General features: G+C 41.9%; 3 protein-coding genes across 3 annotated transcripts; 1 reads left to right on the forward strand and 2 right to left on the reverse strand.

The window, feature by feature from the left end:
• Positions 1-709: 709 nt before the first annotated feature.
• On the reverse strand, positions 710-1,497 carry LOC9270608 (uncharacterized). The gene has a single exon (NM_001423412.1). The coding sequence runs from the start codon at positions 1,415-1,417 to the stop codon at positions 914-916; it is 504 nt and encodes a 167-aa protein (NP_001410341.1). The 5' UTR covers positions 1,418-1,497; the 3' UTR covers positions 710-913.
• A 2,295-nt stretch (positions 1,498-3,792) lies between these two features.
• LOC4350648 (retinoblastoma-related protein 2-like) lies at positions 3,793-10,242 on the forward strand. The gene is made up of 18 exons (NM_001423411.1): positions 3,793-4,017; positions 4,104-4,202; positions 4,280-4,401; positions 4,511-4,607; positions 4,712-4,758; positions 4,954-5,137; positions 5,283-5,349; positions 5,449-5,628; positions 5,729-5,919; positions 6,006-6,873; positions 7,800-7,956; positions 8,068-8,140; positions 8,226-8,399; positions 8,814-8,927; positions 9,044-9,170; positions 9,265-9,377; positions 9,548-9,663; positions 9,781-10,242. The coding sequence occupies exons 1-18, from the start codon at positions 3,964-3,966 to the stop codon at positions 9,932-9,934; spliced, it is 2,937 nt and encodes a 978-aa protein (NP_001410340.1). The 5' UTR covers positions 3,793-3,963; the 3' UTR covers positions 9,935-10,242.
• A 235-nt stretch (positions 10,243-10,477) lies between these two features.
• Positions 10,478-13,109, reverse strand: LOC4350649 (uncharacterized). The gene is made up of 2 exons (XM_015762061.3): positions 12,982-13,109; positions 10,478-11,787 (listed from the first exon to the last, which is right to left on the reverse strand). Exon 2 carries the CDS (start codon positions 11,314-11,316, stop codon positions 10,786-10,788), a length of 531 nt encoding a protein of 176 aa, XP_015617547.1. The 5' UTR covers positions 11,317-11,787; positions 12,982-13,109; the 3' UTR covers positions 10,478-10,785.
• Between the last annotated feature and the right edge of the window lie 203 nt (positions 13,110-13,312).

The raw sequence follows: 13,312 nt of genomic DNA on the forward strand, positions 1-13,312 counted from the left end.
AAGCCGGCGGGCGAGTGGATAATTTTGGTGGTGGCTTTGCGTGGACCGGGTGCACGGTCGGAGAGGAGATATTTTGCTCCCGGGCCTTGGACCGTTGGGTGGACACGGCAAGCTTGCTGACATGTGGACCCCACTCTTTCCTCATGGGCCAGGCGCATTAACGATTGGGCCGGCCTTGTTGGGCTAGCAAACAGAGGTAGACTACCGGATTGGGCCCAAATTACGAAGCGGATTCTTAAAAAAAAACAAGGGCTTTAATGCCATTTCTAACCTTACCATTTTTGTTATCAAAATTGTGTAAAAACGCCAAAATTTTGGCTACATTGCCAAAATTTGGCAACAAAGTGAATTTTGGTAGCATATATGTTGCCAACAAAGTGAACACATCCAAAATAGCTATATTGCCAAAATTTAGCAACATTGCCAATCTTACCAAAATTTTAGCAATACCAAAATTTGGTAAGGTTTATTTTTACATCAAAGTGAAAAGGCTCCAAATTTCTTCCGTTGATTTTCAGTGAAAGGATTCCCTACAGAAATTCTGAAATTATTTTTTGAGATGCTAACTTGGTAGTTATTTTTGGAAGTAAAGTAAGGCCTTTGATGCCATTTTCCACCTTACCAAACTTTGATAAAATTGTAAAAAAGTGACTCCATTTAGTTTCCTACCAAATTTAAGTAACTATACCAAAATTTTAAAATGCTAAAATTTGATAATTTTTTTTTTCATCAAAGCTGGATTGACATATGTACAAGCAGTTCCCCAACACACACATCGACTTCATAAAAGTACAGCCGGTTTGAAAGACTAAAACAAAGCAACCAGTAATTAAGCAAATAAAACTAATTAAAGCAAGGAGAACCCAGATTAACCCACTACTAATTAACTGCAATTATATCACACGCTTCAGCTTCAAGCAGCGGCGGCGGGCTTGGTCTTCTTCCCCAACACCTCGAGGATCCCCTCCCTGCCCTGCTCGATGCCGGGGGGCTCGACGCCGGCGTCCTTGAGGGTGACGGCCTTCCTGGCCGGGTACTCGGCGACGGGGTCGGCGGCGACGCCGGCGCGGAGCGAGGCGTCGTCCTGCACGTGCGCCACCTTGCGGAACAGCGACCCGCCGACGAACCGCTCCGCCTCGTCGAGCGCCATGTCCGGCGCCGCCACCTCGGGCACCGTCTCCCGCTTCTTCTTGTCGAGCCGCACGTTGGGCGCGTGCGCCAGCTGCTGCCTCGCCGTCGCCAGGCCCAGCGACACCGACACCGCGATCATCCCCATCGCCACGTACACCGGCACGTAGTCCCCCGCCGGCTTCTTCGCCGCCGTCGCCGCTGCGGCGGAGAGTGAGCGGGAGCGGCCGGGGACGGACACCGCCGCGGCGGCGGCGCGGAGGAGGGAGGAGACTCGCGAAGCCATCATGGTGGGAGCTAGGCAGCTAGCAAGTGATCGAGCTAGTCGTTTGGAGCGGAGAGAGTTGAGCGGTTTGCCTTGCCTGAGATGGAGAGGGAGAGGAGGTGGCCGGAGACGGCGGCGATTTATTGGGGGTGCGGCAGCGAAGCGTCTGGAAGGGGCGGGAGCGAGGTGGCGCCGGCGAGACACGTGGCGACAGGAGGGCGCGCCACGGCGTCGCCTGGAAGCGGCTAGAAAGGGGACAGGCCATTCGGTTACTTTATACTTTGCGTGTACGACATACGTGTACGTCTGACCGTATGCATACAAGCGTATATACGGCCGTATATATTTTCAGAATGTATATAGAAAATTTACCATGATCGAGTACAACATTTTCCCTGTGTTTTTTTTTGAAAAAATTATTGTCACGTTTATGACTTATTCAGATTGATGTCATTTTAAACCATACCATTTTTTTTAAAGTTGCCAATTATGTGCACTGTTTAGTTTCTTACCAAATTTTGATAAAATACTTAAAAAATTTCTATCGTGCTTAGATGAAATACTTAGATGAAACATACTATATTTGCTACTACTCGGAAGACTTATTCGTACTTTCGTGGTGGTGGTGACATATGTTTAGAGTTTAGACACTTCATTAGTTGCGGGATATATTTATTCCTCCGTGGAGATGCATATTTTTTCCTTTCGATTAAAAAATATATATACTTCTTCATTCTATAATATAAGACGCACATGTGTTTTAGGATTGAACTTTTAAATTATTTAACAAAAAAAATACTATAATATAAATTGAATTTTATTTGCTAAAAGTTACATTATTGAATTGATATTTGAATTTATTTTTATATAATTATAATTTCTTTGTTATAAAACTTATAACATACGAGAAATTATAAGCTTAATATTAGTTTTGAAGATCATTTCAAGTTTGACCATATCTTATATTATGTTTCAATTTTAATTTTTAAAATATTTATCATTATTATTTTATTATATTGGGATTAGATGTTACGTGACTGAATCTTATCTTATATAGTGAAAGCAGCAAGCCTTCTTATACGAGGATGTGCTATATCATCAAAAATATGTTAGCCGTCTGATAAAGAGCTTGGATAAATAATGGTCTTTGGATCGAAGAGAGCATGTATTAAAAAAAATCATAAATGGGCTAAATATATGGAATTTTTTTTGGAGGTTTCTGGCATCTCCTACTAAACATATGATACATACAAAAAGAAAGGAAATAAAGAGAAGAAAGATGATGCTTCTAGTGATTCCTCTTATAAACATATACTCCATCAGTTTTACAATGTAAGACTTTCTAGCATTGCTCACATTTATTTAGATGTTAATGAATCTAAACATATATATGTGCCTAGATTCATTAACCTCTATATGAATGTGGGCAATGCTAGAAAGTCTTATAACCTGAAACGGAGGTATTAGTAGCTATATTTATAGTTGGCTAGAACAATAGATACTTCATAAACAAATTAACTTTTTATCAAAACCTTATTAAGAGCTAAGGTAAACTAATAGACCATATACAATAAACAGGATCAAAAGTCGCGCAAAACGCGATTATGTGGTTAGTTTTTAGTGAATTTTGTCACCCCTTGAGTGGGAATTCAATGGTTCTCTTTACTCCTTCCTATTGATTATTAATAAAAGAGTAAATTTTAGATAACCCCAAATATACAAAACTAATGGGTTTTGGCACGTGATACATAACCCCTAGCTATTATAACTATAAAGTTTCACAAACCACATTATTAATTATTTTATCTAATTTATAAGTTATTTATTCATCATATAAATATTATATCTAATCGTGTATATAAAGCTTTTTAAAATTTCAAAACAAGAGTATATCAATTTAGTTAACGGTGTGAATTAGTAAAACTTCAACCACAATGGTTGTGATTATGTTTCTCGTGCCAAATCTGTTCGCTCATATCATAATAGATATGAAATTTACTCATTTTATTATAAGGTTTTCGTGGTTTTGAACTCCTGATGTACTAATGGGTTCCACCGTATATAAGATCCAATGGCGTTGATATTCGTGATCAAGATCTGACGGTGATGGATGCATTGTAAGTTTGTAACTACACAAAATTTATTTCCAGGTGGCGTCTCCTCATTGGCCAGCTTATGGCGCGCAACGGGGAAGAAACCGACTTCCTTTCCCGCGCTTTTAGCCGTTGCCCCCCAATCCCACCGCTACTTTAACGGAGGGGGAATTAATCAATAGCGCTCAAATTTACATCTCACCCCCTAAAAAAACATATAATAACACCGAAAGCATCAAACGATCTGCACAGCGCAACGGACAACGGCAGTTTTCCCTAAAACCCCCTCCAGACAAATAAATTCGCACTCCTGCCCTTCTTCCTTCTCTCTCTTCCTCCACCTCCTCCTCGATCCCCAAATCCCCCAAACCCTAGCTCGCCGGAGCAGTGGAGGGCCTCGCCGCCGTGCTGCCTCTTGGCCCCTCCGTGTGATGCCACTGAGTGCGCGTGGGTGGGTGTGCGTGTTGTAGCTCTTTCATGGCGTCGCAGCCTCCCGCCGCCGTGGAGGCTCGTCTCGCGGATCTCTGCAAGGTGAGGTGGTGGTTAGATCTTTGGTTGGCCGCTGGTGGGAATCGTCGAGCGTTTGAGGTCTCATGGTTCGATGGGTTTTGGTGCAGGAGCTGGGAGTGGACGAGGGCGTCGCCGGCGAGGCCGCGGCGGTGCTGGAGGAGGGGAAGGGCGCGCTCCTCGCGTCGCCGTCGTTCGGGAGCAAATCGGTGAGGGCTGCTCTGTCTTTTGCGGCGAATTTGAGGCTATCTTTTGTCCCCCCCCCCTAAAGTTTGGATTCTTGCAGCCCGAGGATGCTGAGAAGCTGTGCTTCGCGTTCGTGCTGTACTGCGTCTCCAAGCTGAAGGAGACCAAGGCGGGTTCCTCCGGCGTTAGGCTCTGGGAGATCTTGAAGGGTTGCAAGCTCAAGTGGGTCATGCTATGTTATAATGGTTTTTGAACTGTAGTCTAGCAAGTTTTAGGGCCTTGTTGACACTGGATTGTTTTTTTTTTTTTTTTACCTTTGTTTGGTGTGCAGGTATGATGATTTCTTCAAGGAATCACAGCGGCTTGCTTCAAGGATCGACCAGGTTTTGGGAAGCCGTTATGGGTCAGATTGGGAAGCTCGGCTAGAGGTGGGTTCACGCCAAGCCCCCGCATTGAACAGATTCACATTTTTCTTTTTCAGATGTGCATAACCTGTTTGTTTTCTTCATTGTTGTTTCAATTGTGATTCCAGCTGAAGCAATTGGAGAATTTAGTAAATCTATTGGCAGATGCAAGCCGGTAAGCAACATATGTGCCTTGTACCTGATTGCAGTTTTATAACAGAACCGTTCTTTTGCATGGGGATTTGAAGCTCACGAGTTTATTAGAATTTTGCCACAAATTACAACTGATACATAGGTTCATATTGTTGAGATTTGTTTGTTTGCTTTATATGGTAGTGCAAAATTTACCCACAATTTCACAATATCCTAGGTTCTATTGCAAAGCATTTAATGAGCTATTCTTGAGCCCAAGTACTGATCAGGAGCCTGGATCAACTACAAATATTCCTGATTATATCCGTTTTGGGTGGCTGCTCTTCTTAATTCTTCGCTCAAAATCACCCGAACTGTTTAAGGACCTGGTATCCTGCATCCATGGACTAGTTGCCATATTGGTGAGTTTGCTTTTCTCTTTATTCCGTTTCATTATTTTTATCCTTTAGCTATGCAATCTTGTACTTGTGGTTAACTGGCTACTTCAACCACCACTAGCCCTTGTGCTTTCTGGAGCTAACTTGTCAAAAAAATGATTCATTACAGGCCATACTTTTAATTCACGTACCTGCTAAATTTAGGAGCTTCACAATTGAAGGTTCTTCTCACTTAAGTAATATTTCTCAACTTTATTCCAAATTATTTCTTTAACTGTCTTACTTTATTTGGCATCTGCACAGATTATAATTACAGTCCTTTTGTTTAATTTCAGTCAAACAAACTGAGAAAGGCGTGGATCTTCTTCCATCGTTATGTCACAACTATCATACCTCTGAAGACCGCTTGAAAGAAATGATGGGAAAATCTTACAAAGTGATAGAGGTCTTTTTTAGCAGGAAAGCAATAAATGCTTCAGAGTTCAAAACAGTGAATTTGGATAAAATAGATACAGGCATGACCTCAAACACCCGTGTTCTCTCTCATGTGTTCCTGCATGCATGCTCTGTCTTACATTCAATTATCTAAGTCTTGTTTCATTGTTATGGTGGTAGATGGCCTGATGTATTTCAAAGATCTTGTCGATGATGAGATTTTTCAGTCAAATTTGGAAAAACTGGAGAAGCTAAGTAGTACCACCGGCTGCCAAGGGGAGCTTGATTTGGAAATGTTTTTGACCAGCAATGACTATGTACTCAATGCTGAAAACTCTTCTGGTAGTTCCGCTAATTTTGGCTGCTCAAAGGTATCTGTGATGATTCATAATCTTTTTAGTTAACTACACATTGTTTTCTTTTTTTACATTACAGATTCCCTTTTCTCTTTTTGCAGCGTGTGTTTGAAACACTAGCCTCTCCTACAAAGACAATAAAGAATATGTTGGCTGCCCCTAGTTCCCCTTCATCACCTGCCAATGGGGGCTCAATCAAGATTGTGCAGATGACACCAGTTACTTCTGCCATGACAACTGCTAAGTGGCTACGTGATGTGATATCTTCATTGCCCGATAAACCTTCCTCTAAGCTTGAAGAGTTCCTTTCGTCCTGCGATACGGATTTGACAAGTGATGTAGTAAAAAGGGTCAGCATAATTTTGGAAGCTATTTTTCCAACCAAGTCTATAGATCGGGGTACTTCCATAGGCCTCAATTGTGCAAACGCATTTGATATTCCATGGGCAGAAGCAAGAAAAATGGAGGCTTCCAAGTTGTATTATAGGGTGCTGGAGGCAATCTGCAGAGCAGAGTCACAGAACAATAATGTAAATAATTTAACCCCATTGTTGTCAAATGAACGTTTTCATCGATGCTTGATTGCATGTTCAGCTGAGCTAGTATTGGCAACACATAAGACAGTCATCATGATGTTTCCTGCTGTCCTGGAGAGTACTGGTTTAACTGCATTTGATTTGAGCAAAATAATTGAGAACTTTGTGAGACATGAAGAAACCCTTCCAAGAGAATTGAAAAGGCATTTAAATTCATTAGAAGAACAGCTATTGGAAAGCATGTCATGGGAGAAAGGTTCATCGTTATATAATTCACTGGTTGTTGCCAGGCCATCACTTTCTACAGAAATAAACAGCCTTGGTCTTTTGGCTGAACCAATGCCATCTCTTGATGGCATAGTAGCACGGCAGAGTATTCACCCTGATGGCTTGCCACCTACTCCCTCAAAAAGATGGCCTTCTGCTGGCCCAGGTGCTTTCTCAATCATTCTTAAATTTAATGTTTTTGTAATCAACTACTCTCATTTCCAAAACTACTGTTCTTATTGGGAAGGTACTTGGTATGGATAGATTTGATCACCTTCTGGTAAGCTGGTTGAACGTTGCTTTGAACATTATATTATCAAATATCAACTGATTGCACATCTTGTCTTAGGCTAGGTAGCAGATGTTTTATCAGTTTGGTTGCACAGTGCATTGCTATTACATTTTCTCTTATCAATCGGATTGCAAAATATTTTCTGTTACTTACCTTAACATTGGTTAGGTGTAGACTTTTAGTCCTACTTGTATATTGGTAATCATAATTGTCATCACCACCATTTTTGTCACCACAAGGTTTCATGAGTTCATAGTAACTATTAGTATCATGTCCATTAGTTTTAGGTTAGTGTAATAGTATGTGCAATTCTGCATTGTAGCCTATATATAGGTGGCAGAAAGGACTGTGATGAAAAGGTATTGCCACTAAAAATTTTAAAAGTCCCTATAATGTAACAAAAAGTGCCATTTACCAAGGAAACCTCTGGCTCCTCTAGACTTATGAGCTGAACTGTACAGTCTAGCTTAGTATGGACTTTGGTCCTTGAACATAGTCATGCATCTATTACTCTTGAACTGGGGATACCACGAGCTCAGTTTTGCAGCAGCATGTATCCTATTTTGTTTCATATCAACTGTTGTCGGTTTGCATTGAAAGTAGAATTGACGCCTTATTGTCATGCACAAGGAATGCTTGAGGCAGTATGGAGCATTTAAGTGTTTATTTATGGACTAACAAATTTGATAACCATATGAAATATGATCACACATTATTTAAACAGGAAGTTCATAAATTAAAACTTCTTTAATTGCTTGTTGCATTGTTCGGTTATTCATTTCTCAAATGGTTTTTTGTAGATGGCAACTGTTATCCTCAATCACCAAAGAGATTATGCACCGAATCTAGGAACTCATTGGTAGAGCGCAATTCGCAGACACCACCCCCAAAGCAAAGCCAAACAGGGTTAAGTATTTTGAAAGCAAAATACCATCCTCTCCAGGCAACATTCGCAAGGTGTGATCACCTACTTCAGTTTGTGAAGAGTTTGAGCATATACTATTTTTTTGCTAACCAGAGATTGATGATTTCTGAAGAAATTGTTTTACTATCTCATATCTTTTGCAGCCCCACTGTCAGTAATCCTGTTAGTGGGAATGAAAAATGTGCTGTAGTAGGGGTCCAGATCTTCTTTTCCAAAGTATGGTCCATCTTGTAATTAAATTTATGGTTTTTCATTGTTTCTATGTTTATCGAATATTTAGTTCTGGCCTAAAACTTTGCAGATCTTGAAGTTGGCTGCTATTAGAATAAGAAACCTATGTGAAAGGCTACGACATGAAGAGCTGACTGTGAGCGTCTATAATATCTTTAAGCAGATTCTTGACCAACAGACAGCTTTATTTTTCAACAGACACGTTGACCAAATCATTCTTTGCTGCCTCTATGGTGTTGCCAAGGTACTACATCACATCTCCTTGAGTTTTGATTGGAACTGAACTTCTGTGTTGATTGAGGGATATGCCTACTTTTTCTGGCCCTAGGTCCTGTAGTTTCTCATAATTACGAAATGGTATGAAATATAAAATAAGAGCCAGACTTTATTTCAGGCATTTTAATCATTGTTGTCTCAAGATAAATATATTTGTTTATCTCAATAATATTTTTACTGTTCACTAATAAATCAATTAATTAAACTCATGTTTCTATAATTAACCTGCCCTCTGAAACAATCTGAGGACACCTACTAAAAGGTTATTTAGTTTTGTGAAAAGTCTGTTCGAATTTATGGAAGTTTGTTTGTATTACATATATTGAGCCTCTTATTTTTTTTTCTTCCTTTTTATTTGTGTTGACCATGCTTTTTCTGCCAGGTTTCTCAATTATCATTGACGTTCAAGGAGATCGTCAACAATTATAAGAGGGAGCCACAATGTAAACCAGAAGTTTTCAGAAGTATCTTTGTTGGGAGTACAAATCGCAATGGTGTATGTATCTTTTAATTCCAGTATCTGCCATTTTTCTTTCTTCTGATAGTTCTTCCCCTAGCTTCTTATTTTTACTTTGTTTTTCTTTTCTTTTGAAAATTCTTTGATATTAACAGGGATTTGGATCACGTCATGTTGATATCATTGTTTTTTATAATCAAGTATTTGTTCCCACGGTCAAACCTTTGCTGGTGGCTCTAATGCCTTCTAGTACTCGTCCTGAAGACAAGAGGAACACTAATAGTATATCCTCCATTCTGTTTTCTCAGTTTAAACCTGCTAATTCTCCACTTAATTCCTCTTATAATTGACTTATGTCTATTACCTGCTTTCTTAGGCCAAATTCCTGGATCACCCAAGTCATCTCCTTTCTCAAATTTACCAGATATGTCCCCGAAGAAAGTCTCATCTTCTCATAATGTGTATGTCTCTCCTCTACGACAAACTAAGGTGTGCACTTCTCTTCTCATTTCTATACTTTGATCGTTTTAGTTTGTCAATTTTCTCTTTACTCAGTTATAGTTAAATTCTTGAGCGGACTATATTTCATGCCGATGTGTCTTTTTTGGTTGGGCCTGTGCATGATCTTTTTAACGCATGATTCTCTGTATCAATTACAGATGGATGCATTGCTTTCACCAAGTTCACGGAGTTTCTACGCGTGCATCGGTGAAAGCACTCAAGCTTTTCAGAGCCCATCCAAGGATCTGGCTGCTATAAATAGCCGCCTAAATTAGTATGTCAACTTCCTCTGAAATACATAGTCTCTCTCTCTCTCTCACACACACACACACACACAAGAAGTGAAGCTCACAACACTCAGAATTCACTCTGTTTCTTGCCAAATATGCAGCCCTACCAGGAGAATCAACACACGAATAAACTTCGACATGGTGAGTGACTCGGTGGTGGCTGGTAGTCTGGGCCAACCCAATGGTGGTTCTGCCTCTTCGGATCCTGCTGCTGCATTTAGCCCCCTCTCAAAGAAGAGCAAAACGGACTCTTGATCCAAATAAATGGGTCCATCCATCTGTATAGAGCTCATAATCCCACAGATTGTTTCTTTGGTTCTTCTGAATAAGTGGGTGAAGCAAAGTGCTTCTCGACTGTAAATGTTGTGCTAGTGTTGTAATAGGCTGTAGCAGTGTAAAAGGCGGCTGATTGTCTAGAATTAACTAATGGGGTGTATCATTTCATTCCCCAGCCGATTCATTAGGAGCGAAGGCTATGTAAAATGCTACTTCTTTTTCAGTGTGTAAATAAATTCTGCTAATATCCCTTCATTCAGCTTTGGCAATTAGGCAAGTGTTTGCACAGTGTTGTTCTCAGATGGATGGTAAGCAACAAAAGAAGCCCTTAGGGTCACTTATACATGTAACGTGATGATTGATATCAACCTCATTGTCAATTGTTGTACAAGTAATGAGAAATAGTGCCACCTGCGTATGACCATGCATTGTCTGTATGAGGACTGGTGAGAATGTTCTGCGCACTGAACATTATTAATTTTCGGTCTAACCACTAAAAAGCATCTTCTATTGCCACATAAATTTTGGAAGGGCATCCATCGTAATCATTCTGCAAGTATAGAACTATGTAATAGCAATTGAGGTTTCAGTTCTGGGAGATCTCCTATAACAGCTATGGTTTGATCCTTAGAAATCAGCAGGAAATGTACATCGTCTTTCTCACTTCTTGTGTGGCCTATACGGAACGACTCAGTCCAAGTCTTGTAGAATGTATCAGAGAGGTGAGACGAGCATTATTAGCCCGTGTCACTCCATGTCTTGTAGAATCTGACTCAGTCCATGTCTTGTAGAATGTATCAGAGATGTGAGACGAACATTATTAGCCCGTGTCACTCCATGTCTAGTAGAATCTGGTCTCCGATGACTCCAGCGGATGATAGACGATCATTAGCCCATGGGAGCCACTGCTCCTCAACATGCTGCTTCAAAGCAGCCAGGTCAGCTCGGAGATTGATGAGTTCACCATGAATTCTCTCCCTCCCAGCAATGGCAGGGACAAGAAGAGGTGATTCAAAGTCCTTGGGAAGCTCCATACCTTCAGGAAGCTTCAATACCCTGGCCAAAGCTGCTTTGAAGTCCCCAGATAACAACGGTACATCATCAGTGACCGCTCCTCCCAATAAAAGATCATCTCCAATATCTGATGCAAGTGTAGTGAGCTTATCGCGAGCTCCTACCAACTCGTCCCTAGCTTCAGCCAGCTCTGCAAGCCCCGCAAGCTGTGTGTCATCAACTATCCAGCCCTCTTGATTCACGTACTCCTCCAGGTACTGATAAAGTTCCCGCGCATCATTCAGTGGTTCACACCCTGACACTGTGACAACAACAGGAGGCGGTAAAGGCAAGCTGCCTGGTGGCATCAGAAGTTCAGCATGAATACGACCTGCACCTGGACCATCTGGGGCCACTGTCGTTGAGTTGAGATCAAAAGGCAGCACCCCATCCTGGGGAAGATGAAACGCACTAGCCACTGCCGATACTACCCGTGAGTCGATGGGTGGCCGCACCCAATCATCCACTTCGACGAGAACAGTTGAACCCGCAGGTAGATCTGGGACTCGTTGAGCAATGACAAACAAAACTGGGGAGCATCAGCACTTGTAAGGTTTCCCTGGGCGATAGCTCGAAGTCGGGGAATGTCCTCTGCCTTAATCAAGTCGTGAGCACCGTGATCCAGACGATCCTCAACAAATTCCAGTAGCCTGTGAATATTGGCTGACTGCTCACAAGGTACTCTAATAATCATGGTAGGAAGTGTAGGTGACATTTCCGCAACTGCACGAACGTCAGCAAGGCCATTAATGTGGTGAGGCGCCATTGGCGCACACAATCTGCAGATCAAATTAAATTCAGTTAGCTCTCATAATCTAGGAGAATTAAACACACTGTTACTACAGAATGGCATTGTATGCAATCAATGAACATGTAATGCATGTAAACTGAGCAGAGTGCCACAGAGTTATGCCAGGGCTACAATGTCACAATGATAAATGATTCGTTCAAGGCACTATCTAAGTAGTTAAAGGCAGCAAATCAATAGTACTCTTCAAGTAGGAATCCAAGGATGGTGAGAAGTATCAAGTACCTAGCAGGCCACTTTCTGGGAGGATCAAGTGATAGATTTCAGCACATTATTCAGAGGATTTGGAGAAAAATATAAACCAAGGAGCCAGGAATCCTAATTCAAGAGCTATCTTGAATGTCCATCAAGCACCAAATGTTGGGGCTAGTAAGCAATGGGAAAAAAACAAATAGATATGGACCAGCAACTAGTTACTACATAACTAATTAGACACAATACAATACATCAGAGCTAGCTCAACACATTTTATTAACTTGCTTGGTGCACGGAAAAACAGGGATGACGTATATATTCATGGTGTGCAGCCTATGAACCCATTGCAGTTAGTAAATTGTGCAATCTTGACACTAATTTCTTTCCAATAAAACAAAGTGGACCTAGAGATATCATGCAGGCATACTCTGGTGGATCCTTCTAGAACATGTTCCCTGGTGTGTTTAACATTATTGTTGATAGTACAAACTGTAGTAACATCGACCAAGAGTACATAAGAGTTGTATTATGCAGTCAGTTCGGCAATTGGCTGCCAACTAAATGGGAGGAACTATGAACAACTAATAAACATCTGAAAATGTTTGTACGAGATGTGAAGGATCAAAGCACCAATGTCATCAGGGTTGGCAAAAAAAAAATCCAGAGGGGAGGGTCCTCGCGCAGTTCATGAATCTCATGGCCGTGCTTGCGCCACCATCCCCTGATCCCCTGGCCCCTGGCCGGTGGCGTCCCCACCGACGCGGCGTCGCCAGCTAGCCATGAGCGGATGAGCCATCCACAAATCTGAAGCTATCTATCCTCACCGCGTGCTGCCCGCCCACCCGCCAATCCGAACCCAAACATAATGGGGGAAAATTCGAACCAAACCCTACTCACATACCGGAGAAAAAAAAGCCTCGATCGAGCCCGCGCACCCACCAAATTGAACCGAAACAGGGTGGAATCTGACCTCAGGGACGCCCCGGAGAGGGCTCCGGCGGCGGCGGCGGCGGTCCGGAGGCGGAGGGAGCACCGATCGCCCTCGAATGGCAAGGGCAAGGAGCAGACGAGAGGGGGTGGGCAACTCTGGCGAGCGATGAATGGAGGCGCGCCGTCTCCCGCCCCTATTTCGTTTGGATGTGGATGCGGTGGAGTTTTTTTTTTTTTTAAAGCTTTTTGACATCTGTTTCGGCGGGCTTCGCCAAATTGATGATGGGCGTCTTCGTGTGCTTTCTCAAAATAACCCTCGCGTCTCTCCTTTAGATATGCATTCAAATTAGAATTTGGTTGAGGAGTTGATG

This window comes from Oryza sativa, chromosome 11 (assembly GCF_034140825.1).
Source record: "Oryza sativa Japonica Group chromosome 11, ASM3414082v1".
NCBI lineage: Eukaryota > Viridiplantae > Streptophyta > Magnoliopsida > Poales > Poaceae > Oryza > Oryza sativa.

Excerpts from the sequence above, each read along its gene's own strand:
- LOC9270608 (NM_001423412.1), bottom strand. The coding sequence starts at position 1,417 with ATGATGGCTTCGCGAGTCTCCTCCCTCCTCCGCGCCGCCGCCGCGGCG.
- LOC4350648 (NM_001423411.1), top strand. The coding sequence starts at position 3,964 with ATGGCGTCGCAGCCTCCCGCCGCCGTGGAGGCTCGTCTCGCGGATCTC. Across the intron at positions 4,608-4,711 it reads ATTGGGAAGCTCGGCTAGAG|CTGAAGCAATTGGAGAATTT; the intron begins GTGGGTTCACGC and ends TTGTGATTCCAG. Across the intron at positions 5,350-5,448 it reads TGAAGGTTCTTCTCACTTAA|TCAAACAAACTGAGAAAGGC; the intron begins GTAATATTTCTC and ends GTTTAATTTCAG.
- LOC4350649 (XM_015762061.3), bottom strand. The coding sequence starts at position 11,316 with ATGCCACCAGGCAGCTTGCCTTTACCGCCTCCTGTTGTTGTCACAGTG.